Source organism: Pelophylax lessonae, assembly GCF_965119305.1.
Source record: "Pelophylax lessonae genome assembly, chromosome: 4".
Taxonomy (NCBI): Eukaryota; Metazoa; Chordata; class Amphibia; order Anura; family Ranidae; genus Pelophylax; species Pelophylax lessonae.
Genome location: NC_138771.1, coordinates 164,178,906 through 164,206,346, shown reverse-complemented (window position 1 = coordinate 164,206,346; position 27,441 = coordinate 164,178,906). Strand labels below are relative to the sequence as shown.

The window sequence follows — 27,441 nt, the reverse complement described above, 5'->3', positions numbered from 1 at the left end:
AAGTGCAGCAGAAATCTTTTTGTAACCTTGGCCAGATCTGTGCCTTGCCACAATTCTGTCTCTGAGCTCTTCAGGCAGTTCCTTTGACCTCATGATTCTCATTTGCTCTGACATGCATTGTGATCTCGAAGGTCTTATATAGACAGGTGTGTGCCTTTCCTAATCAAGTCCAATCAGTATAATCAAACACAGCTGGACTCAAATGAAGGTGTAGAACCATCTCAAGGATGATCAGAAGAAATGGAAAGCACCTGAGTTAAATATATGAGTGTCACAGCAAAGGGTCTGAATACTTAGGACCATATGATATTTCAGTTTTTCTTTTTTAATAAATCTGCAACAATGTCAACAATTCTGTGTTTTTCCGTCAATATGGGGAGCTGTGTGTACATTCATGAGGAAGAAGAATGAACTTAAATGATTTTAGCAAATGGCTGCAATATAACAAAGAGTGAAAAATTTAAGGGGGTCTGAATACTTTCCGTACCCACTGTATATGCATGATTTTTTTTTTTTTGTGATCCTGCTGCTATTTTCAAGAAGACAATGTAATAAAGAGAGAAGTTATTCCACCTAGTCCTACTTTACATTAGATTTATACTTTATACATACTGATACCAGCAGAAAAAAACACAAGTTAAAGTGATACAAATAAACGGTTAAAGTGGAACTCACCTCAGCTCCAGTGATGTGGCATCCCGAAGCTCCCTGTCCAGCTGTTGACATTTTTGGCCAGCCAGCTTCTGGGTCTCAATTGCCAGCCGCTTTCATTGGCCAGGCAGGAATGATGTCACTCTCACGCATGCGTGTGAGTTCAGTCAAATTCTGCATTGCGCAGCTTACTGTACAGGGGCGGACAGGCAGGTAAGTAACTTTAATGCAGAAGATATACAGTAAACCCCCCTCCATTGCGGGGGTTACGTTCAGGACCCAGCCGCGAAAAGTGAAATTCCGCGAAATAGAAAAACCCTATTAAAATGCATTGTAGGCATGATTTTTTTACTGTCACTGTACGTGTAAAAGCATTTTAAGGTCTTTAAACACACTTTTAAAACAATAGAAACTCATTAAAACACATAAAAGATACTAAGAGACAGAGCAAGAGCTATGAAAAACACAAAAATCTTTCATTTTTAATAATTTATATAGTAAAATAACATTACAAAAAAAAACGCGAATTACCGGGACCGCAAAAACTGAACCGCGATGTAGCGGGGGATTACTGTAAAGCAAGTCTTTTCTACATTATCGTTCCTGCCAGTTCACCTTTTTATATTTTTGGCCTAAAGTTCCACTTTAACCAAGCTTCTGAAAAGCATTTCTTTATACGTTTTTTTTTTTTTTTTTATAAATAATATCAATTTCAATTCACTTGTCCATCAGATTTAAGAACATAAGTTGAATTTGGTTTTACATTTAACTGTACTAAGAAAGCCAGTAAGCTTTATATCTTTTTGATGCTTTAGTTGGTTCCTAACACTTATCAAGAAATCTAGGCAATAGACTGAGAAACATGTGCCCACAGGGTGGGTGGGAAAAGGTAACCTTTAAAATAATAAAATAAATTGAGAAATGGATGTAATGTATTTGGCTATATTAGCAGCCCACCAAAAAATAAGGAATGAAATAATACAAACCTGAAAAACTGTCTCTCTCTTGTCTAATGCCAGAGAGATCCAATGGTTCTACGTTTTCTTGTGGAGGGGACTGAATGTTGATGACAGGCGTTGGTTGAGAAGATGATCTTCTAGCAGAAAAGGCACCAGCTGAAGACAGCAAGGACAAGCCAGAACTAGGCCCGGAGTCCCTGGAACTATGGCGACAGAAAAAAAAAAAAAAAGATACTTCATATAGTCATTGTATTTTCCCTTACATAGTTGTAAATTACATAATATACACAATGTCCAGATGGTCAGAAGTAATTACATTTGGATACTTGGGCTGATTGCAAGATATACAGTATATCCAGGTAAAATGGCACATAAAAACTTCATAATTGTGGGTCAATAAACAATCTTACATGCCCACAGCAACACGGTCTTGAGGTGATGGATTCAAACACAATCAGTATTTTTCATCATGACATTCTACAGCTACAGTACAATGTTAATGTTCATGGCTAATAAAAGTGAGAACATGGTCTGGTATCACTTTTTTTTACATTGTGGCATTACTTTTTCTTTTAGAGTTAGTTGTGAGGTCATTGTTAGATTTGCCTCAAGTGGTAGTGAAATATAAAAACTGTATATATCGGATAAAAGTACTTACAAAATGAGTGTTGTGATAATTTATAAGACACTATCATAGTTGTCAACAGTCACATATTAGCTAGGAAACTCACTGATTTTAGTCAAATGTCCTGGCATGTCCCTGCCCCGGTCAGAGTCCTGGAAATCAGACTCGCTCACTGACACAGGCTGTCACAAGTCTCCCCTGTACATTGGGACTTTGGGAGGCCCTGTGGTAAGAGCACATGTCGGAGTGGAAGCCAGCAGCACTGGTGAGCCTGTGGATGGTGAGCAGCGCTTGTCCAGCCAGGAGCAGGTAGATCCTTCTCCTCACTATAGGCAGTAGACTTCCAGGGTAGTAGAGAAACCCTGACCTGGGCACTAATGAGACTGCACTGATGGGCACTGATGAGGCTGCACTGATGGTGCTGCACTCATGGCCACTGTTGAGAATCCACTGATGGTAAAGGAGGTCTCTGATGTTACAGAGGGACCTTGAAGGTAAAGGTTTTTTTATATATAATCACTCAAGTAGTGCAGCGCAAAAAAAATAAAAATAAACTAAAATAAATGCAATTATCCATAAAATTATAAATAAATAATAATAAGTCCATCTCAAAAAGGTCCACATATTAATGCCCGTTGTGAATATGTGCTCCCAAATGGGGCCTGCAGGTGTCACTGTGAGAATCCCTCCACCACAGATATTAGCATCCTCTCACCTTCTTGCTATGACAAATAGGTCTCAATACACCTTTCCCAATATGGGGACACAAATCCTCCAGTGGGCACTCAGTAGCAGCGGTATAAATCCATTTGTGAAATGTAAAGATAAATAAAGCAATATCTAGTGCTCTCCATTTAGTATCACACTTTACTATAACAAGATAGAAAACGTACAAGTCCAGCACTTGTAACAAGTGCAAACGATGAGTGCTCTCAATACAGTCTGTATACCATAAGGATGGCCGCGGGTGACATCACACGTAGCTCCTCTCCCATATGTGTTACGTCCTAGGCGGGACTTGGTCAGCGGGAATGGATCCTCATAGTCTACCCACTCCTAAATACACTTTCAAGCACCATGGTAACCGGTCACCTACAATTGAAAATTTTTAATCTAAAAGCGCAGCTGCCCTTCAAGACATTGGAGGGGGGTAACTTCATTCCGCATTTGCAGAGATTAATTTTGGATATTTGATACCAAGGTATTGGCCCCTGCTGGCTTAAATGTTGAGTTTGACTTAAATTGTTTTATTTCTGATAGATAGTAAGTTTTACCGTATATTTTTTGCTTATAACATGTACATTTTTTATGTATATATGTATTTTTTTTCTTTATAAATGCTGTAAAGGGATGGCCGTGGTGAATGGCACAATAAAAAGACTTTAACAAATAGTTTTTTTTTAAATATTTTCATTTTTTGAGGTTGGGAGCCCCTTTTAACATTGGTACTTGTAGCACAGTAGAGGAAGTGTTGTTCCCTCCCATTATATGTGTTATTCCCTAAATGGTGTTTAATTATTTAAATAAGTGACATTAAAAGTGACGGCTAGTAAGAATCCCCTTTAAAGGTTTTATTGTGTCCACTACACCGCTGATTAATAATTGACGAATTCCCAGGGAGTGATCATGATTAGTGGTTTAATCTTACTGGTCTCCTCCCACTATTGGAGCCGAGCAGGCCGCGTTGTTAGATTAATCAGTTTCAGTTGTAGCCATCCGGTTACCATGGTGCTTTAAAGTTTATTTAGGAGTGGGTAGACTACAAAGCTCCATTCTCACTTACCAAGTCCCACCCAGTACATAACGTGTACGGGGGAGGAGCTACGTGTGATGTCACCCGCGGACACCCTTATGGTATACAGACTGTATTGAGAGCGCTCAGCGTTTGCACTTGGTACAAGTGCTGGACTTGTACGTTTTATATCTTGTTTTAATAAAGTGTGATACTAAATGGAGAGCACTAGATATTGCTTTATTTATCATTACATATCACGGATGGATTTATGCCGCTGTCCACTGGAGGATTTGAGTCCCCATGTTGGGGTAGGCGTAGTGAGACCTATTGGTCATAGCAAGGAGGTTAGAGGCTGCTAATGTCTGTGGTGGAGGGATTCTCACAGTGACACCTGCATGCCCCATTTGGAAGCACTTATTCACAGCAGTCATTAATATGTGGATCTTTTTGAGATGGACTTATTCATTATTCATTCATGCTTTTACGGATGATTGTATTTATTTTAGTTCATTTACTTTTGTTTGCGCTGCAGTACTTGAGTGATTATATGTACTTTTAAGGTGTTGTGTTTTGGTATTGAAGTGCTCAGCTTGCAAAACCTATTAGGCCATTAATTAAGTTTTCCCCGCTGAATATTTATTTTATTTTTGATTTACTATCCAAAGATCTTTTTTTATCCATCAGTTACTGGAATGTGAGAAATTGGGTTTAAAACTTCACTGCCCAATTTCTCACAGTCAGGACAGTGCTACATGTCAGCTAACAGCACTCTTTTACTTTTAATAACATACTGCTCTGCCTACACTAGCTTTCTGTAAAACGTGTCCCTAAAATTTTCTTGAAAAGATTGGCAACTATGCGTTATCCTTGGTAAAGCATTTTGCATTTGTATTGACAGGAAACAATAATAAACCCAAACCTAGAGGTGGCAATCCTAGACGTCATTGCTACCCCTAAAAAAATGGACCTACCCCTCTAGTAGGGATGGTGAGGGTAATGCAGGAAGGCCTTGACAGTTAGCAGTAATAGGGGATTCTATGCCATGTAGCATGTGGTGGACTAGGTAGAAACATTTCTGGGAGGAGCCAGACATGATCCAGCTGTCTTAATCTGTTAGGAGTAATGCCAGAATACATAGAAGATAAAGAATCTATAAGAATCAATTTACAGAACTAGGTTAAAAGTTGAAGGGAAGGACCTCCAAGGTTTCATACTCTAGAACATTGCCTGTGCCATGCGCAACACAGAAAAGACAGAGAGTTAAATGCATGGCTAAAGAGCTGATGTAAGAGGGAAGGATGTGGTTTTCTATAGCAGTGGGCTGGCTTTTTCTGGGGTAAAACCTACAGTGCATTTATAAAGTATTCAGACCTCCTTCACTTTTTTAAATTTTGTTATGATGCAGCGTGATACTCCAGTTGTTTTAAATTCATTTTTTTTCTCAATAATCTACACTCAGTACCCCATAATGACGAGGTGAAAACATAATTTTAGAAATGTCTGAATTTATTAAAAAGAAAAAACCTGGAATATAACCTGTACTTAAATATTCAGACTCTTTACTCTTTTGTTGAAGCACCTTTGGCAGCAATTACAGCCTCAAGTCTTTTTGGGTATGATGCGACAAGCTTTGCACACCTGGATTGTTGGACGTTCTGCCATTTTTCTTCGTAAATCCTCTCAAGCTCAGTCTGGTTGGATGGAGACCTTTGGACAGCCATTTTCAGGTCTCTCCAGAAATTTTCAATACGGTTCAAGTAAGGGCTCTAGCTGGGCCACTCTAGGACATTCACAGAGTTGTCCCTAAGCCACTCCTCTGTTGTCTTGGCTGTGTGCGCATAGGAAGTAAACCTTTGGACCAGTCGGAGGTCCTGAGCGCTGTGGAACAGGTTTTCATTGAGGATATCCCTGTACTTTGCTCCATTCAGCTTTCCTTCAACCCTGACAAATCTCTCAGTCCATGCTGAAGAAAAACACCCCCTTCACTGTTAGGAAGGTATTGGGCAGGTGATTATATACAAAGTTACATCGTTACTGTGGTTGAAAAAAGACACCAGTCCATCCAGTTCAACCTATGATGAGTGTGTGTGTATGCTGTTAATAGTACATCGTAGACCCCTGTATGTTGTGGTCATTAAGGTGCCCATCTAAAAGTTTTTTGGAACTATCAATGCTCCCTAATGATACCAATGCTTGTGGAAGAGAATTCCACATCCTTACTGCTCTGATGGTAAAGAACCCTTTATGCAGTTTAAGATTAAACTGCTTCTCTTCTAATTTTAGTGAATGGCCGCTTGTCTTTTTAAACTCCCTTTCACTGAAAAGTTTGTTCCCTATGCTAGAGTCACCAGTACAGTATTTGTACATTGATATCATATCCCCTCTCAAGTGTCTCTTCTCCAGAGACAAAAGGTTCAACACTTGTAGTCTTTCCTTATAGCTGAAATCCTCCATTCCCCTAATTATCTGTGTTGCCCTTCTCTGGACTCTGGACTCTCTCCAGCTACAGCACATCCTTCCTGAGGACCGGTGCCCAGATGGCATACTCGAGGTGCGGCCGGGTCAGAGTCTTGAAGAGTGGGAGAATTATCGTTTTATCTCTGGAGTGAATCCCCTTTTTTATACATGCCAGTATTCTGTGTTTGTGTTCCTGGCTCCAAAATTACTCTCTATACAAATTAGGAACAATGGTCTGGCTATCACCTGGAGTTCATTAAGGGCCCTCAGGTGTAAGCCATCTGGTCCAGGTGACTAATTATGTTAAGTTTTTCAAGTCTAGTTCTGAGTCTGTCTTCTGTTAACCATGCAGGTACTTCCTGTGACGTGTTATTAACATTACAGTCTAGGTTACTGTATCCCCATGTTTCCTTTGTGAAGACTGAGGAGAAGAATTTATTAAGAGCCTCTGCCTTCTCTCTTTGTCCTTTATAGCCAGATTTCCTTCATCATCCTTTATGGGGCTAATATGTTCTGGCCTCATTTTCTTACTATTTATATACTTAAAAAATTTCTTGGGGCGTTTTTTTTTTTATCTTTTTCGCTTGTGTTTTATCTTAGCCACCTTGATTGAGCTCTTACATTTCTTATTGCTTTCTTTGTAGTGCTTGAATGCTGCCAATGACCCCTCAGCTTTGTATTTCTTGAAGGCCTTTTCATTTGCTTTAATATGCAAGTTTACGTTTTAGTTTAGCAACACAGGGTTTTTTTAGCTCCTTTAAACTTATTCCCTGTCAGAATGCACTGGCCAATACCTTTATTAAGTATGTTCCTAAAGCGCTTTCATTTTTCCTTAGTGTTCTTTGTTGCTAGGATTCTATCCCATTTAATATTATCTAGCATAGAGCGCAGTTTAGGGAAGTTGGCTTTTTGAAGTTCAGTGTCTTTGTATTACCCTTATGTTTCCTATTTCTGTGATTTATACTGAAACTAATTGACCTATGGTCATTGTTTCCTAAGTTGCCCCTTATTTCTACGTCCACAATCAGGTCTGTATTATTCGTAATCAGTAGGTCTAGTAACACATTGTTTCTCGACGGTGCGTTCACCATCTGATCCATGAAGTTGTCTTGCAAAACATGTAGGAAATGGTGAGCCTTAGACGAATGTGCGGTTCCTTCTGCCCAGTCGATACCTGGATAATTAAAATCCCGCATTATAATGACATTTCCCATCCTTGCCGCCTTTCCAAGCTGTGATAGGAGGTCTGCCTCCCCCTCCTTCCTCTGGTTGGGGGGCAATATTTGGTTTCATCCAGACATAACGTTTAGGATAGAGGCCAAACAGTGCAATCTTGGTATCATCATACCAGAGAATCTTGTTCCTCCCAGTCTGAGAGTCCTTCAAGTGCTTATTTGTAAACTCCAAGAGGGCTTTAATGTGTTTTGCACTGGAGAGAGAATTCCATCTAGCAATTTTGCCATAAAGCCCAGATCGGTGGAGAGCTGCAGTGATGGTTGTCCTTCTGGAAATTTGTCCCATCTCCTCCGAGGATCTCTGGAGCTCAATCCATCAGTGACCATCAGGTTTTTGGTCACCTCTCTTACTATGGCCTTTCTCCCTGATTGCTTAGTTTGGCCAAGCAACCAGTTCTTAGAAAAGTCCTGGTTGTGCCAAACCTCTTCTATCTAAGATTAATGGAGGCCACTGTTGTCTTTAGGAACCTTCAGTGCAGCAATTTTTTGTAGCCTTCTCCAGATTTGTGCCTTGCAATAATCCTGTCTCTGAGCTCTGCAGGCAGTTTCTTTGACCTTATGGCTTTTGCTGCAATACAGCAAATGTATGCATTGTCAGCTGTGAGGTTTTCTGTAGAGAGGTATGTGCCTTTTCAAACCACGTCCAATGATTTTATTTACCACAGGTGGACTCCAATCAAGGTGAAGAAACCATAGGTGTGTGCAGCCTATTGCATTAGGGTGTGCACCCTAAAGCTCAAACACATAGACGTGTATATACTGATGGTGTCAGTAGGCTAGAGATCGGTGTCTGTAGTTTTATTGCTATTTTTTTATTCTTTTTTATAATTTTTTTTTTTTTTTTGTTAGCCTAGTTAGGGAGCTTTGGTGAAATATCAGGGGTCTAAACAGGGGGAATCTGCACCACAAGGGGTGATTAGGGTGTGCCCAGGCACACGCCTATGGAAGAAACATATCAGCAAAGTATTTTTGAAAAGGGTCTGAATATTTATGCCAGTGTGATATTTCAGTTTTTCCTTTTTCATACATGTGCAAAAAATTTTAAAATTCTATTTTCACTTTGTCATTACAGGGTACTGAGTATCAGGCTGCAACATAACAAAATTAAAAAAAGCAAAGGTGGTCTGAATACTTTAGAAATTCACTGTATATGCTAAAGATAGTTTGTACCTAAATTAATATATTTTTTGTTCTTTTAGCCTGTGCTAAACAGCATGAATGAATGAATCTCCTGCTGTGGCTACTGTTTTGTGACAGCTGTCAAAATTACCAAACAGTACCTGCATTATTATTATACAGTGACATAACGCGTAGGAGGAGTTGAGTGACGTCAGCGTTGCTTGCTGCATCGCAATCCGTGCTGGGCGGTTGAGAATTTGGGACCGGATGCAGGCACTTGGCTCACAGTTTTCTGCACAGCTCTTTGATTTTTCAATTAAAGCATTTCAGGCAGAATGGTGTGGAAAGGGCCATACGTAGAGTGAATTTGGCTGGATTCAACAGGGACCAGCGAAAATAGGCTTCTTGTATGGCTAGCTTAAGACTACACTAGAGGAGATACTTCATACAGAGGTCACACACTAATAGAGGGTGGAATGATTGATGATGGGGGGCAGGTTGGCTATGGATAAAAGTGTTTATTCACCAATGCCAGTGGTCTGCCAAGCAAAAAGGAGTGTTGGAAGCTTTGGTGAGAAGTGATCTAAAAGTGTAAAAGAGGACCGTGTTGATGGAGAGTGTGATGGTGGTGAGGCACTAAAGATGGAACTGCATATGGGTGTGCATACTGAGAAGATAATGATTGGAGTTTGTTCTAGGCCATTTAGGGTTAATGAGGAGTTGAGATTTAGCTCCTTAAACAAACTGGAAGTACTGGGAAGATGGTGTTGATGGGTGATTTTAAATACCATGAAATTGACTGCTGTAAATGTACTGCTAGAACAGTAAAATAGTGGAAATTTATAGACTTATTACACAACAATAAAAACAGAAAAATACACCATTTGACACTTCCCCAACTTTCACCTAACCATTAACTATAGTGGGGTGTGTTCCCCCTACAGAAATTACCTCATCCTAAAACAAAAAGGGAATACAAGGGATAAACACACACTCTAATTACCGTATAAAACGTATTTTATAAATATATAGTACTCTTTACTTTATATATACCCTCCCCTTTCCCCAAAGCAGGCAATTGTCAAGGATACTTAATTAAGAGCCACATTACATTCATATATATTATATGAATGTAATGTGGTTATTGTCCAAGTTTCCTTATGAATAAACATATGCTCTAAAATCTGTATGCTAGATAAGAATAGGAAACTATCAGATAATCTTTTGAAAATACAAATTCTTCTAGAAAATGAATAATTTTCTAAGCAAGTTTCTCATTATGGCATTACAACTGATAAGTCACCTGGTAGAGTTTTGACAATTGTCTGTTTGAATTGTATGGCTTGGGAGGGTATATATGGAGTAAGGGGTACTATACATTTATACATTTATAAATACATTTTGTATGATAATTAGTATTTTTGTATACTCCTTGTATTCCTTTTTTGATTTTTTATTAGGATGTAAAAAGACTAATTTATGATGCTTTTTTTAGAAGCCACAAATAAAAATGATGTTCTGTTGGACCTGTTAATCTCTGTGGAGCTTATTACTAAAATTCATATAACAAGAAAATGTGGGTATTCATGACCATAACATGATTAAGTGCCGGTTCACACTAGTGCGGCTGCGGCGATCGCATGTAATATCGGAGCGCACTGCTCCTTCATTACATGCGATCGGCTGTGCGGTTCAAATTCAGCCATACAATTTGTATGGCTAAATTCGCACTGCACCCGCAGCAAAGTCGCACATGACCCTTTTTTTTAGCCGCATCAGGATCGGATCGCACAGTGGTTCACACTTGTGCGATCCATCCTGTGTGAACTGTAAAGATCGCACTGCGATATGCGATCAAACTGGGGGTGTCGTTAACATTTCATTGACACCCCCAGCATATCGCATATGGCAGTGTGAACCGGCACTTAATTTAATTTAATTTGTAAAGAATAAGCACATACTAGAAAGATGTTCTCCAAGACTCATATTGGAAGGGAATTTGTGTAAAAAAAAAAAAAGAAAAACACAGAACAGAAATAGGAATGTATAAAATGGACTGTATGCAAACATGCTGCAAAATACAGCATATCCAGAGAGAATGAGTTTAAAAGGCTTAAAGAAGTACATTACAGAGATTTTAACAAACTTTCTTGCACAGTCCTATCCTTTTCTGCTCTGAAGAAAAAGCGGTTTGTTCTACTATGTCCTTTAGATACTGATTTTGCATGGGAGTGGCTGCTTCCTTATAATCAGCTGGTGCGCTCTGTAAACTGATGAGAAAAGCTGCAGGGCCTGCATTCTTTTGTAAATATTCAACCCTTGTGGAATATCCAACCAAAACTAAAATTTATATTGCAGTGGATGCCTAAAATTTGATTTGTAGCTTAGTGCAGACTTATGTGAAAATTAGGGAGCCAATCAAATAAAAAAATTACGTTTCTGGGGGTGTTCTGTACACCAACAGTGTACAGAATGCCTCCATGTTACCATATTGCAATAAACTTTACAGGAAATTACAGCGGCTGCAGAGCGAAAAAGAAAGGTCATTTTAATAACATTCATTTACATTATCATTTGCACAGCAATTGTATATACAGTACCATATTTTATTTTTCCTTGCTATATTTTTTCACAAAGGTGGAGTTACCCTTTAAGGTAAAATGTATGTGGCTTACATCTAATGTTAAAATACCATTAAAAAATAAGAAAAGGGCATTTAAAAATATAAAAGAAAGCACACTTTCAACATTTGATAGCTACAAAGAATAAAACAACAGTTGATGTCAACCGCTTGCCGACTAGCCGCCGTAGTTTTACTAAGGCAGATTGGCTCTGTCCCGCAAAACGACATACCTGTACGTCACTTCGCAGGACCGCTAGGGGGGGCGTGCACATGCTCATTGGCCACATGGGGAACCAATCAGTGGGTACGGCGGCTGCGATTGCTGTCGGGCACTCGCAATCGCTCCCTGTGGGGACAGTACGGCGGTCTGCCATTGTAAACACAGGAATCCTGCGTTCCTCCTATTTAGGAACATAGGCCTCTGTGTTCATGCAGCAAGACAATCCCCCCACAGTTAGAAAGCACCCCCTAGGGACACATTTAACCCTTTGATCGCCCCTGGTGTTAACGCTTTCTCTGCCAGTATCATTAGTATAGTAACAATGCATATTTTGAGTACTGATTACTGTAGTAATGTCACTGGTCCCCCCAAAAGTGTCATAAATTTCAGTTAGGTCTCCAATCTGTCACAGTCTCGCTTAAAATCGCTGATTGCCGCCACTGCTAGTAAAAATATATAAATATATAAAAATTACATAAATCTTTCCCCTAGTTTGTAGATGCGATCATTTTTTTGCAAACCAATCAAAATACACTTATTGGGATTTTTTTTACCAAAAATATGTAGCAGAATACAAATTGTCCTAAAATGATGGAAACATTTGATTTTTAAATTTTTTTTATTGGGAATGTTATATAACAGAAAGTTTAATAAGTTAAAAAGTTAAAAGTTAATAAACTTTTTGTTTATAGCGCAAAAAATAAAAATCACAGAGGTGATCAAATACCACCAAAAGAAAGCTCTATTTGTGGGAAAAAACGTACATCATTTTTATTTGGGTACTGCATCGCATGACCGCGCAGTTGTCAGTTAAAATAATGTAGTGCCGTATCGCAAAAAATGGCCTGGTCATTAGGGGGTGGGGGAAACCTTCCGGTCCAGAAGTGGTTAAAGAATATAGCAAAATATTGATGTTAAAGGAAAATTAGCAATTCAAAAATTCCAAATTCACAACACGTTGCGAAAAAGTAAACAAACACCAAAAATTATTGGAATAAATTAAAAGTAAAAAATATCAGGTCTTCTAGTTGAAATATGCATCAACATATGTGTACTCTGGATTGTGTTGTCTTGATGCTTTTTTCAATAAAATTTCTTGAGATAAAAAAAAAAAAAATAAATAAATCAGGTCTGCGCGTGTAGGCTTTTTAGAATATAACTCAAAGTTGGTGATTGGGGATATTGTGAAGGTAAATCTACTGTTGGGGAATTTAGAACTTGACTTTAGTCAGGCTACAACCTGGTGGTAATGGTTTTGTTCCCTTCAGCTACTCCAACCTTGTAGAGAGTTCATTACCAATAATGTGTGCACATGTAAAAGGTATATTTTGCTATGTGGAACAACTAAGAGTGATTCTGGGTTATCTTGATCCAAGTGAGCTGGTAATAGCTACATAATGAGACTGTCTTCTGGAAATTCACAGAGTTTAGGGGAATGTAGAAGGTTTTATAAGTGGATTGGCTGGTTTAATGAGGGATATGCCATATGTTAATTAGAGCCTTTTTTGCATAAATGTTTAAAATGTTATAAATATATCTAGAAATGTAAACAATTTAGCACTTTCTTCTTTGTTGTTAAAGTGTCGTGTGACAGTGGTCTGGACTATTCTATAAAATTATTTTATTTTTTGGGGCTCAGGCCCATAATGGGGATAGTACTGCCATAGTCTCAAATTAACCACAATGGTTCAAAAATGTATCTTGCCTAGAAACAGTAGATACAATAAAGTTGAATAAAGCAAAAAAAAAAAAAAACAGTTGCCCTCAAAGAGTTGAGCTCTGTTATTTTGAAGCCATTAATTCCAATTTTCTTTATCGTACATCAAGGGACACAGAGCAGCCATATTCATTCCTATATGGGTTTTTATAAGGGTTGTACGCCACCTATACATGAATGGACACTGGCAACCACTCAGACAGGAAGTCCCCCCATAAAACCCCTCCCATACAGAAAGTACCTCAGTTTTTTTCAACCAGTGCCTAAAAGGTGATGTGCACAGTGGAGAAGCTCTCCACATTTTTATGTTTTTTTCAAAGAAGAAAGAAGATTATGCTACAAACCCCAATCAAAGATCTCTGAATCTAAAGGGATTAGCATTTAGATCCATTTAAAAGACTAAAAGGATGGTACCTGAGCCTTGGGAAAGGAGATACAAGGTTTTGCCTGTAATGTTGTCCTTTTTAGTCACTGGACCCTGGGATCCAGACCCTTGGTAAAACCAAACCCCAAAGGCGCTCCGGCAGGGTGCTCTACAGGTCTAAGGGAGTGGCCCCTCAAAACAAGGGGACCCAGTCCTTGAAGGTCGGCAAGTGACAGAAACTCACTGTGAAGAGTGGTTTCTTGTTACAAGACTGAATCCTGCGGCGGCATGAGGTTATTAGGGAAGATGGAGTCCTCATTCAAAGCGGTCCCTTATGCTCAATACCAAGCCAGACCTTTATTATAGAACAACATTCTGTCAGCATGGCCCAGAAAGGTCCAGTCCCTAGATATGGGTGCATGTCCCTGGTACCAAGAGTACGTTAGAGTCTAAGTTGGTGGTTGCTAACCTGAAATTTGGAAAAAAGGGAATCCTTTCTTCCAGTAGTCTGCAAAGTAGTGACTACAAACGCTAGTCTCTCAGGCTGGGGAGCAGTTCTGGAGGAAGCCACTATCCAGGAAAAGTGGTCTTGGGTAGAAAAGAGTTTTCCCATCAATATCTTAGAAATCCAAGCAGTGTGTCGGGCTTAAAATACTGGATGCCCAGACTTCAGGGTTACCCTGTCAGGGTACAACTCAACAATGCCATGGCTGTGGCTTATATCAACCATCAGGGAGGCACCAAAAGACAGTCAGCCCAGAAGGAGATAGATCTCATCCGGTCCTGGGCAGAGAAATTTGTTCCATGCCTATCAGTTGTTTTCATTCCAGGAATAGAAAACTGGCAGGCAAACTTTCTGAGTCTTCAACAGATGTTTCCGGGGGAATGGTCCTTACACCCCGAGATATTTGCATTGATCTGCCAACGCTGGGGGATCCCAGATGTAGATCTGTTGGCATCCAGGTTCAACAACAAGTTGAAGTGATTCGTGTCCAGGACCAGGGATCCACTCGCAGTCGGAGTAGATGCCTTGGTGACTCTGTGGGAGTAAGTTTCCCTGATCTATGCCTTTCCTCTGGTGCAGCTGCTGCTGTATCTTCTATGCAGAATCCAGGTAGAGGGAAAACCAGTAATCCTGGTGGCTACAGCATGGCCCAGGAGGTTTTGGTATGTACAAATTCTAAAATTGGCAGTGGCAAGGCACTTGGGTTCTTTCACTATGTCCGGACCTGCTCTGTCAAGGTCCGATATTCCACCCTGCTTTACAGTCTCTAAATTAGACAGCTTGGCTATTAAAGCCTTGATCTTGAAAGAGCGGGGCATATCTGGCCCTGCAGTCTCTTCCCTGATAAATGCTAGAAAACCAGTCTCTAGAGGTATTTATTACAGAGTCTGGAAATCTTACATTTCCTGGTGTGAGACCAGGAAATGGCATCCCTGTAAATATATGATCGGGAGAATTATACCCTTCTTGCAAGCAGGGGTAGATATGAAATTAGCCTTAGGCACTATTAAGGGTCAAATTTCAGCCTTATCTTTTCTTTTTACAGAGACCGATTGCTTCGCATTCCTTAGTCCAAACCTTCGTTCAAGGGGTGCTACGTATGCTTCCACCAGTGAAGCCACCATTGTGTCCTTGGAAACTAAATTTGGTGTTGGCAGTTTTACAAAAAACAGCCTTTTGAGCCCATGTGGCATATCCCTCTGGTTCTGTTGACCAGAAAATTGGTATTTTTGGTTTCAGTAACTTCAGCCAGAAGAGTATCAGAATTAGCAGCTCTTTCTTGTAAAGAGCCATTCTTGATATTGCATAGCTCCAGTATTGGCTGCTATAAGGTCTCAAGGGATATCAGTGATAGGATATCTAGATGATCTATTACTAATAGACCAATCAGCTTCAGCTCTAAGCCAGAATGTGTTCCAGACAGTTCAGTTCTTAGAATGTCTGGGATGGATTCTGAACTTGGCAAAGTGAGCATTACAGCCAGTCCAGCGTTTGGAATATCTGGCTTTCCTTGTGGATACAATACAAGAAAGGTCACAGACCTGAAGGATCTGGTTTTGATCCGTAAGAAGGAAGAAGTAACCTTCTGTATGTTTTTACAAGATAGGGTGATTCTACGTCCACACCCAGGTTTTTTGCCCAAGGTGGAGTCTGCTTTTTGTTTGAATCAGGACATTATACTGCCTTCCTTTTTCCAAATCCACAAACAGCAGAGGAAAAGTTATTACATTCTCTTGATACAGTACGTGCATTCAAGATTTATTTGAAAAGGTCAGTTCAGATTCGTAAGATCGACCTTTTGTTCGTGGTGCCGGAAGGGCCCAGGAAAGGGCAGGCAGCATCTAACTCTACCATTTCTCAATGGATTTGCCAGGTTATTATCCAGGCATATGGTTTAAAAGGGAAGGTTCTACCTTTTCCAGTAAAGGCACACTCTGCCAGAAGAGTAGGTGCCTCTAGGGCAGTTCGTCATCAAGCTTCTATGGTGCAGATTTGCAAAGCTGCGACTTGGTCATCAGTGCATACGTTCACTAGATTCTATCAAGTTGATGATAGGACCCAGGAGGAGTCTGCATTTGGCCCCAGTGTTCTGCAGGCAGCTATGTAGATCTTCTGTGGTCTGATGTTGGTATTTCATGGTGTACCGGCTCCCCTCAAGTGCATTGCTTTGGGACGTCCCATAAAGTAATGAATATGGCTGCTCTGTGTCCCATGATGTACAATAAAGAAATATGGATTTTTCCTACAGCTTACCTGTACAATCTATTTCTTAGAGTACATCATGGGACACAGAGGTCCCTCCCCTCTTGTCTGAGATGTTTATTGCTTGCCACAAAACTGAGATACTTCCTGTATGGGATGGGTTATATGGGGGGGTCTTCCTGTCTGATTGATTGCCATTGTCCATTCACCTATAGGTGGCGTATAACCCATATAGTAACCCATATAGTAATGAATATGGCTGCTCTGTGTCCCGTGATGTACTCCAAGAAATGGATTTTACAGGTAAGCTGTAGGAAAAATCTATATTTTAGAGACTCTTTAACCACTTGCCGACCAGTCACTGGGACTGTACTGCGGCAAAGTGGCTCGATTCCGTCCAGCGACGTAGACCTACGTCGCTGGACTCCTCCCCCTGTAGGCGGCGCTCACGCGCCGCCGGAGGCGCGCTCCCACTGTTTTCAGTCACAGCGGGAGTCGGGCCAGGGGAGGAGCGGCGGCGATCGCCGCTGCTCTTCCCCGATCGTCGGGGGAATCGAGTTTGGAGATCCGCCCGCTTGTGTAAACAGAGCGGGCGGATCTCCTAAGTGACAGACAGTGACAGATTGCAGGGTTCAGCATAGCTGAACATGCGATCTGTCCCTGTGTCACTCAGTCACCTCCCCCCCACACGTTAGTAAGCACCAGGCATAAATTAACCCCTTCCCTGCCAGTGTCATTTTTACAGTAACAGTGCATATTTATAGCACTGATTACTGTAGAAATGTCACTGGTACCCCCAAAAGTGTCAAAAATGTCAGTCAAGGGTCCAATCTGTCCGCCGCAATGTCGCAGTCCCGCAAAAAAAAAAAAAAATCGCAGATCGCCGCCATTACTCGTTAAAAAAAAAAACACCAAAAATGACAGAAATTTTTTTCCTTAGTTAGTAGACGCAATAACTTTTGCGCAAACCAATCAAAATACGCTTATTGTGATTTTTTTTTACCAAACATATGTAGCAGAAAACAAATTGGCCAAAAATGTAAAAAAAAATGTGATTTTTACATTTTTTTGGGGGGGGAATTTCATATAAAAAAATGTTAAAAATATTGTTATTTTTTCAAAATAAACGCTCTTTTTTTGTTTATAGCGCAAAAAGTAAAAATCGCACAGGTGATCGTTTGGGTACGGAGTCGCACGACTGCGCAATTGTCAGTTAAGGTCGCACAGTGCAGAACCGTAAAAAGTGGCCTGGACGATAGACAGCAAAATCCGCCGGTGGTAAAGTGGTTAAAAACTAGCTTGGTACAGATGAATTGGTGCAAGGCCAAAGTTGTGCCTATATTTAAAAAAGAATCAAAATCTTTACCGAGGAGAGTGCGAGAGGGAGAAGGCGAAAGAGAGAGAGAGAACGAATATAATCTTGCCCCTGTAAAAAGCATTAGTACAATTTTGAGCACCAGTTCACAAAAAAGATGTTGGGGAACTGGGGACAGTTACAAGTGACTAAACGTTAAAGATAACGAAATGAATAAGAGGCAATGAAGATTTTCTGAAATTAATGTATTATCCCCTGAGAAGAGAAGTTTAAGGGGGATATATTAATCATGTATAAATACATAAATGGTTCATAGTGAACTTGGTACAAAGTTATTTGCTTAGAGGGGGCACTCTAAATCTGGAGGAAAAAGAGTTTTTATCCTCTGTATATGTAAAGGCTTCTTCACAGTGAGCACTGTGAAAATAGGGAATAGAGTTCCTCAGCAACTAATTCTAGCTAGCTCAGTTTATTGTTTAAAAAAAAAAAAAGCTAGATGAATTTCTAAATGCACACAATATAACTTTCTACTAACATTTAAAAACACCAGAGATTGTTAATCTAGGAAATATCCAACTGCCTTAGAGGATCAAGAACAATTTGATCCCGTTGATGAAAAATGGACCATGCTTTATAAGGGTTTTTGTACCATCTATGGGTAATGGATTCTGTTTATGGAGGTTTTCAATGTATTTATTTACAATTTTTTCCCTCATGGTTGAACTTGACGGACTTGTGTCTTTTTTTTAACCTAACTATGCAACTATGGTTTTCTATGGTTTTATGTGTCAGGCCATGTGCATACATTTGCCAACTGGTGCAATTTGAATGGCTCATGCAGCTTTTGAATTGCTGATCCTCCTGATAAGTTTTGATTTGCTCTATTCAATATAATATTTATTGATGTTGATCTGTCTCATTGTGAGATACTAAGTGCTACTGCATCAGTTGTACATACCTCCTAAAAACACGCTAATATGTTTTGACAGGTGCTGTTTTGCCTAGGAAGTATGATAAATGGTTTATTACCATGCTGTGGTTGGCAAGAGGTGCTGGTCTATATATTAGCAATAGCATCTATGTAACTCAGCATTTTGATTCAGCATTGTGATTTGTAAAAGTATTAGTATTTTGGATATGGTCTCAATAGTTTATCTTTTACTTTCCCGCCCAAGAGTGGAGTGCTGATGATGTGGGGGGAATGCATTTTTAGCAATGTGGTGCAGGCTTTCAAAGTTGATAATATTCAATTAAAAGTGCAGTATGTTGATATGTTGCTGAGGACACAGTATACAGTATTGTGTCTTAGACAAAATGGAGGCAGACATCACTTTTGCTGGAAAACTGTCACCTGTTAAGGTCTGCATCCAACAGACTTGTGGTTGTCAGTTGCAAAGTTGTAGACTCGAGTCTACCTGCCACTGCAAAAGCGCAGGAAGTGAAAGTGCAAGTGGAGAAAACACTTGCTGTCCGTTCCTGGGATCCATGAATTATGGGAATTGACTATGTAACCTTTTTACAAAGTGCCCATATCAATGCCACAATTAAGCTCATATTATATATTTTATAAATATTAGGTCAAAGTTTACGACATATATAAGCTTCAGAATGCCAACTCCAACCAAACTGATATTTCAAGCACAATTCTTTATCATTTACCTGGTCTCAGGGCTGGCTGGTGGAAAACTACGATCTGCAGTTACGTTACTACCACTTGGTTTCATTGATGAGCATGATGTAGGGTCTAAAAGGCGGCGGTGGGTGCCTAATGTTGCTGGAGCAGTTACTGGACCTCTACAAATATACATCAAAAATAAACAGTGGATCAGATATTCACATTATCAGCCAGGTTCATACATGTTACCATTATGTTGCTTGCATCCATACTCAATTATATTACAAGACTATTAAATTCACCTCTGAAACAGCTGGGTGTATGTTCCAGGGGTCTTCCCTGCTAAAGCTTGTCTTGCTGCTTGCTGACGTCTGCGAACAGAGGCCTCCTCCTGAAATCAATAATCACTGCTAAACATATGGCATATATTTACATATAGATGATATACAGTCTGGTAATGACTAAAAGAGTGACTTACTGCAGGTGTTTTTTGAGAGGAAACTTTGGCTGAGACTTTAGCAGAATAATTTCTTGCAGCAGAATCCTGAAATTCATTGTTGGTGTAGTTCTGGGAGCCTTTAGTAGCATCATTTTCTGAGGATCCAGTCAGAGGTTTACCAGAATCTAAATGCATAAGAGATAAATTAGGTCAATGCTTTTACATATTTACAACATATGGCATAGAGTATTTAAAAAAAAAAAGAAGTAGATACTCTTTCTGTTAAATGGAAAAAATATATTTTACATTATTAGAGTAGTGTTGACCTTAAATTGTATGTACAGGAACATTTTTTTTTTTTGTGGATAGAGTAGGGATTGCTTAGTAGTGATGGACGAACATCGGCCGGGGCGGTTCGCGAACGTCAGCCACAAACTTTCTCAAATGTCGGCGAACCGCAAGTTCGCGGCTGGCCCCATTGACTTTAATGGGAGGCGAACTTTAAAAACCTTTAGGTCATATTTGCAGCCACAAAAGACTTACTAGCTGTGCACAAATAGTCCCACCACATGGACAATGTCATAACAGAAGTATTGCAATTGGAAAAGTTGCCCTTAATTTTTTTTTTACAGCAGAAAAATGTTTTTTTTTTTTTCCCTAAATCAGCCAGAACTGACAGCAGCCGGTAAATACATGTCAAATACATATAGGGTCCATTCACACATCTGTAAAATGGGTCCGCATCCATTCCACAATTTGACGGAACGTTTACAGACCCATTGATTTTCAATTCCAGTCTGAAAAATTAGGCATTGACAGGATAAAGAAGTAAGTGTCGGCCATTCCAGGCCCCAAAAATTAGCCCGCATGCGTTTACCTGACAGCTAAGAACGTTGTATTCTGTGGCTGAAGGTACATTAGGCATTCACAGGATAAATAAGTAAGTGTCGGCCATCAAAGAACTCGGACAGGACACTGGACGGGGGGCAAGCCAACAGTTCCATTGCAAATTGTGCAAGCTCTGGCCAGAGGTCAAGCCTGCCCACCCAGTAGTCCAGGGGTTCATCACTCCTCAGAGCGTCCACATTGGCCGTTAACCCGATGTAGTCGGACACCTGTCGGTCTAGGCGTTCCCTGATGCTGGATCCGGAGTACAGCTGTCGATGGGTCAGCTGAAAGAAGGATCTCATATCTGAAGTGACCAACACATCTTCAAACCGCCCTCTTCTTGCAGGTGCTGTTGGATTGCTACCCGCAACTGTTTCTCTGTGAGTGGAAATTCCTCTGCCAGCGCACGCAAAAGCAGAATGCGGTATTTCTCGCAGCAAGGCCTGGAAGTGCTGCATTCTGACCGCCCTCTGTGATGGTGGTAACATTTCCGCCATTTTTTGTTTGTACCGGGGGTCTAAGTACGTTGCCACCCAGTACTGGTCCTTGCCTTTTATGCTTTTAATACGGCCCCATTCGCACTAAACTGGATGCGGTGTAGTGGCCTGGCTCCAGCTCATCATCCAGGGTAATCTCATCCTCGTTCTCCTCCCCCCATCCACGGACAACACCAGGGATCCCAGACAGGTTTAAAGCATGCTCTTCTTGCTCCTCCTCATTTGCCCCGGCACCATCCTCCTCTGACTCCTCTTCAGACTCCTTGTTGACTTGTCTCAGATGGAGTAGTACCCCCTGGGAATTCATCCAACATTGCGACTTCCTCATCTTCCTGCTCCTTCGATGGCTTGATCAATGACACGATGTAATGCACGCTCCAGAAAGAAGGCGTAAGGTATGATGTCACTGATGGCGCCCTGGCCGTGACTGACCAGTTTGGTGATCTCATCAAATGGCTGCAGAAGTCTGCATGCGTCGCACATGAGCAGCCACTGGTGAGGTGAAAAAAACCCAAGCTCCCCAGAACCTGTCCTGCCGCAGAGTTTCTTAAGGTGGTCGTCCCTAGGTGAGTGTTGGGCTTACCGCGACTTATGCGTTGACTACAAAGGCTGCAGATGGCAACACTGTTGTCAGCAGTGGACACATTAAAAAAGCCCACACTGCGGAGCCATGTGCCGGCGTCCAGGGAGTGCCAGATGTGACTGTACATGGTTGAGGGCTCGCTCCTGATACATTTGCAGTCTGCTTTGTCCCTCCTGTGCAATGCAAGTTCTGACTGCTTCTCCTCCCTATCTGCTGGTCCGTCTCTCCCTCTGAACTCCCCTCCTCTTCCTCTCTTGTGGCCACCCATGTGACATCCATAGACACGTCATCATCCACGTCACCTTCCCCACCACTAACATTTGAGATCTCGGAGTAGGCAGCAACAGCGGGGACCAACCTCCTTGGGCTGATCTGGGTACTGTCATCAGACTGCTGAGTGGCGGCTGTTGCTACCTCCTCTTCCTGATCCGATGCCAACAATGGCTGCGCATCGTAATGACTTGTGATGGATCGGAAAATATTTCCAGTGACTCAAGCGGAGGGTATATGGTGGTGGTGGTGTTGGTGGTGGTGTCTTTGGGGGTGCACACAGAGTGAAGAGGGTGCAGATAGAGAGGATGAGGAGGGTGCAGAAGAGGAAGGCTGAGTGAGCCACTCAACCAAGTCTGGTGCGTCCTTTGACATAATCGAACGCACCTTCTGAAACTTCACACTTTGGCTCCGGCCTACTGCTCCTGCCCTACCCCTACCACCCCTGCATAAGGGCCTGCCTCTTACTCTGCCTGTCATTTTTAAAATTACCCTGTGACAAAAGTCTCTAGAGAAGCGCAGTATATGTGGAACAAGGTATATAACACCCTGCTTCAATCAGTGATATTGGGGGGCCACTGGTTTATCACACCAGTTCTCCAAAAAATTGGCCAGTAACTAATGTCACTGTGTGTAGCACAGTTAACGCAGCAAAAGAGGCCACATTTTTGCAGGACTAAAATACACTGTTATAAAATTATACTGTTAAATAACACCCCACTTCAATCTTTGGTATTGGGGGGCCACTGGTCTATCACACCAGTTGTATAAAAAATTGGCCAGTAAGTTTGGCACTGTGTGTAGCAGAGTTAACACAGCAAAAGAGGCAATATTTTTGCAGGACACAAATACACTTATAAAAGTATACTCAGATAACACCCCACTTCAATATGTGGTATTGGGGGGCCACTGGTTTATCACACCAGTTGTACAAAAAAGTGGCCAGTAAGTTTGGCACTGTGTGTAGCAGAGTTAAGAAAATCCAAAAAAGTGCAGCGCTAGTGAACATTAAAATGTAAATCAATGAAAAAAACACGTGAAAGTGAATAATCCAAATAATATTATTCAATAATGGTAATATCTAATAATTTTTTTGGATTTTCTTTGTATCACAATTTTTTTGTCAGTTGTTTTGTGTAGGAGCTCCTTTATGGTTAGCACACTATTTTTCCTTTTTTTACTGTAGCAGAGTTAACACAGCAAAAGAGGCTATATTTTTGCAGGACACAAATACAGTTATAAAAGTATACTCAGATAACACCCCACTTCAATATGTGGTATTGGGGGGCCACTGGTCTATCACACCAGTTATAATACTTTTTTAAAAGTGCTTTTGTCACTGCTTGTAGTATTGCTGCAGAAACGCTCAACACACCAGTCACAATGCTGCACAGTGCACAATACAAATCCACTAGAATATGCTTTCTATATTAGAAAGTATATTATATGTGTATTACACCCCTATATAGTGCACTGCACACCAAAGGATAGTACACCTATACCAAATACCAGTCCTTAAAAGGACTTTTGTGGACCTTAACAGAGCGATTTGTGTCACTGACGATCTGTCCCTGGTGCACACAGCAAACCTCTCCCTACACTGACAAAAAGCAGAATGTGAAATGGCCGCCAGGTCAGGTCTATTTATAAGGTAGGGGGTATGTCCATGTGCTGAAATGTTTCAATTGGCTGTGCCGTTCCAACTGACGGATGTGTCTTGGGTCAAAGTTCTCCCCAATGTAAACTAATATGGCCGCCGCGAACAAAGCCATATGTTCGTAAAATCGGCGGGCTGTGAACAAGCAAAGTTCGCCGCGAACCGACCGCCGGGTGAACCGCAAGGCTATCCCTATTGCTTAGAACTCTTGTCGTCAAGTTTTATTGATTTTTTTTTTTTTTTTGCTGTGTCAGTCCTGCTGGGAAAAGCTCCCTTTACTTTGTATCCTGAAGATACAACAGAAGGCGAAAGGAAATCTCTCTAAAGTACACTATATTACCAAAAGTATTAAGACACCTGCCTTTACACACACATGAACTTTAATGGCATCCCAGTCTTAGTCCGTAGGGTTCAATATTGAGTTGGCCCAACCTTTGCAGCTATAACAGCTTCAACTCTTCTGGGAAGGCTGTCCACAAGGTTTAGAAGTGTGTCTATAGGAATGTTTGACCATTCTTCCAGAAGTGCATTTGTAAGGTCAGGCACTGATGTTGGACATGAAGGCCTGGCTCGCAGTCTCCGCTCTAAATCATCCTAAAGGTGTTCTATTGGGTTGAGGTCAAGACTATGTGCAGGCCAGTCAAGTTCCTACACTACAAACTCGCTCATCCATGTCTTTATGGACCTTGCTTTGTGCACTGGTCCAAATCATTTGGTGGAGGGGGGATTATGGTATGGGGTTGTTTTTTCAGGCGTTTGGCTTGGCCCCTTATTCCATGGTTTGTGGATCCACAGTTTGTGGATGGCCCCTTCCTGTTCTAACATGACTGCACACTAGTGCGCAAAGCAAGGTCCATAAAGACATGGATGAGTGAGTTTGGGGTGGAGGAACTTGACTGGCCTGCACAAAGTCCTGACCTCAGCCGAATAGAACACCTTTGGGATGAATTTGACGGAGACTGCGAGCCAGGCCTTCTCGTCCACATCAGTGCCTCACCTCTCAAATGCGCTTCTGGAAGAATGGTCAAACATTCCCATATATATATATATACTCCTAAACCTTGTGGACAGCCTTCCCAGAAGAATTGAAGCTGTTATATCTGCAAAGGGTGGGCCAACTCAATTTTGAACCCTACGGACCAAGACTGGGATACCATTAAAGTTCATGTGGCAGGCGTCCCAATACTTTTGGATTGAAATTCAGCCAGTCCCTGCTGAACCAACTGAATTTGGATATCCATGTATGGCCATCTTTAGTTCATGTTAGTCTGGCACACCCAGTGATGCAGGTTCACATGTAAGCCATGGAGTTGGTCTAGTTGGCTCAAGAGAAGTGTTAGTAATTTTTATCCACTCTCTATGAGTAAGAACCCTGCACACTGGCTGATTAAAAGCACTTTTGTGGAGCATATTTTCAATTTATTTGTTAGCTTGGGCGGTACAAAGAGGGATATACTTCTTTCTAATTTAGTTTCTAACTGGCAAGCTAAGTTACACAGGATTTTCCATCTGATTTTATGAACACACTGATCCCACTCCTGCACAGAAATGATGCAATCAATTACATGATTTATATATACACAATATCCCAAGGTATTGTGCAACATACATAGCCTGAAAGTATATTTAAAAGAAGTATTATACCACCAGGGCCCAAGAGTCCATCTTTTTTCTGCATGGGAAATATCAGAAGATTTTAGGCAGAAATGAAAAATCAGGATTAGCAGAAAATCTTGTTATTTAAATTTGTAGGGTTTTACTTAAACATTAAACCTGATTTAGGGCAGAAAAGGGATCAGGCACCAAAAATATCAGTGGCTACAAAATGGGAAAATATGTAGTTGCAGCTGATGATCTACAGATCTATGCAGTATAAAATGTAATTTCTGAGTTTCTATCAGGTTTAATAGGTCAACAAACTATAAATCAGCGCAAATCTACCTACTATCATATATATCCTATATTATCTTAGAAAAAGTGCCATAGTCATACTCCATAATATAGTGAGATAATATAGTGAGATATAAAAAAACTTACTCTAAAAATCAATTCATATCTGTGAAAAAAATTGTGAAATCAATGTGCAGTAGCCAAACATTTCATATCATAAAAAATGTAAAGTATAGATAAATATATAAAAAAACACAAAAATCCATAAGCAACGTCCATAAAACACTATTCCTATTAAGTTCCCCAAAAATGAAACTGCAAAACAAGTCCCAAAAATTCAATTAAGGTGCAGGAAAGTGAATATATTCTGTGCAGTATAGTGTGCCAAAAAAGCACACCCGGTGTGCTTCTTTTACCAATCACCCAAAACTGACTCACCAGATGGAGTGGCTGGTAAAATTATAAACCAGCTATTACGCCTTTAGATATATTATCCAGCAAGCAGGTCCACAGTCCACTATGTGTTAACCCCGTCACACAGGCATTCTCATAGGAGCAGATAGGGATATGTCACATTGGAGGGAGTAAAATAAGTCCACATGGCGTAATTCCGTAAAAAAACTTCTAATTTATTTATAAGAAAAGACGTGAAGACGTCAAGTGACGAAACAAGTAGGGCGGGACCAGGACGCTGGACAACACTGCGCTTGAATTTTTGGGACTTGTTTTGCACTTTAATTGTTTGGGACCTTAATAGGAATATTGTTTTATGGACATTGCTTATGAATGTTTGTGGTTTTTATATATTTATCCATGCCTTACATTTTTTATGATATGAAATAATTGGCTACTTTACATTGATTTCACCATTTTTTTCACAGATATGAATAGTTTTTTTTTATATATTTTTATACATATTGTGATATTGATTTTTAGAGTAAGTTTTTATATCTCACTATATTATCTCACTATATTATGGATTATGACTATGGCACTTGTACTTTTTCTAAGATAATATAGGATATATATGATGGGTAGGTAGATTTTCTCTGATTTACAGTTTGTTGACCTATTAAACCTGATAGTCAGAAACCCAGAAATTACATTTATTTGAATCTAGCTCATCAGTGCAAGCCTTTCTGAGTAAATTATTGACATATAGCGAGAAGGACATTGCTGAGGGCAAAATAAGTAGATAGGGATAGAATGGAATTATTGGGAGAATTGGTGTACAAATAAAAACATAGAGGGAATAGGAGAAGGGTTGGAGCCTCCTGCTGTAGTAGGCTTGAACTGATAGTTACAGTGACTAACACAAAAAGTTATTTATTTATTTTTTCAGAAAACGATATAGACAAGGAAGAAGAATCGGGAGACGAGGCCCCAAAAAATTAGATCACTCGCAAGGAGCAGTCAAAAATTGAACATGTAACAACACAAGACATACAGAATAAAAGATGCAAGAACAATTGACTATAATCAAGCTAACGGGATGTACATTGTCAGAAATTGAGTTACGGGCCAATAGAAAAAAATTCTATAGTTAATATTACATATAATAATATATACAGCATTTAACATTATAACATTAAATGTACAGTATATATTTTACCAATCCCAGAAAAAAGTTGGTTAACAAATGTGCACATATTGATAATTATTTATATCATGCTGATTGATTTAGCATGTTTATTCAAGAAATCATGGAAAAGAATATGCATACATTTAAGAGGTCATCACAGAAGAATAGAGTATACTTGCAACAGCAAAACAATAATTGATTTAAAATTGCCTTTATTTGGCTGTTGTGGCTGTTCAGCAAAATAACTTATCTCTACTGTATACTGCCGTATTGCTACAAATTACATAAATATA

At 40.3% G+C, this 27,441-nt stretch overlaps 1 protein-coding gene across 1 annotated transcript in view; it reads right to left on the bottom strand.

The window, feature by feature from the left end:
- The window catches only part of LRGUK (leucine rich repeats and guanylate kinase domain containing), a 171,933-nt gene that overhangs the window by 18,542 nt on the left and 125,950 nt on the right, over positions 1 to 27,441 (bottom strand). The window contains exons 16-19 of the mRNA XM_082254330.1: positions 19,821 to 19,966; positions 19,645 to 19,733; positions 19,387 to 19,521; positions 1,638 to 1,813 (exon numbers count right to left, since the gene is read on the bottom strand). Of these exons, the coding sequence (XP_082110456.1) occupies positions 1,638 to 1,813; positions 19,387 to 19,521; positions 19,645 to 19,733; positions 19,821 to 19,966 (546 nt within the window). The remainder of the gene's footprint in view (positions 1 to 1,637; positions 1,814 to 19,386; positions 19,522 to 19,644; positions 19,734 to 19,820; positions 19,967 to 27,441) is intronic.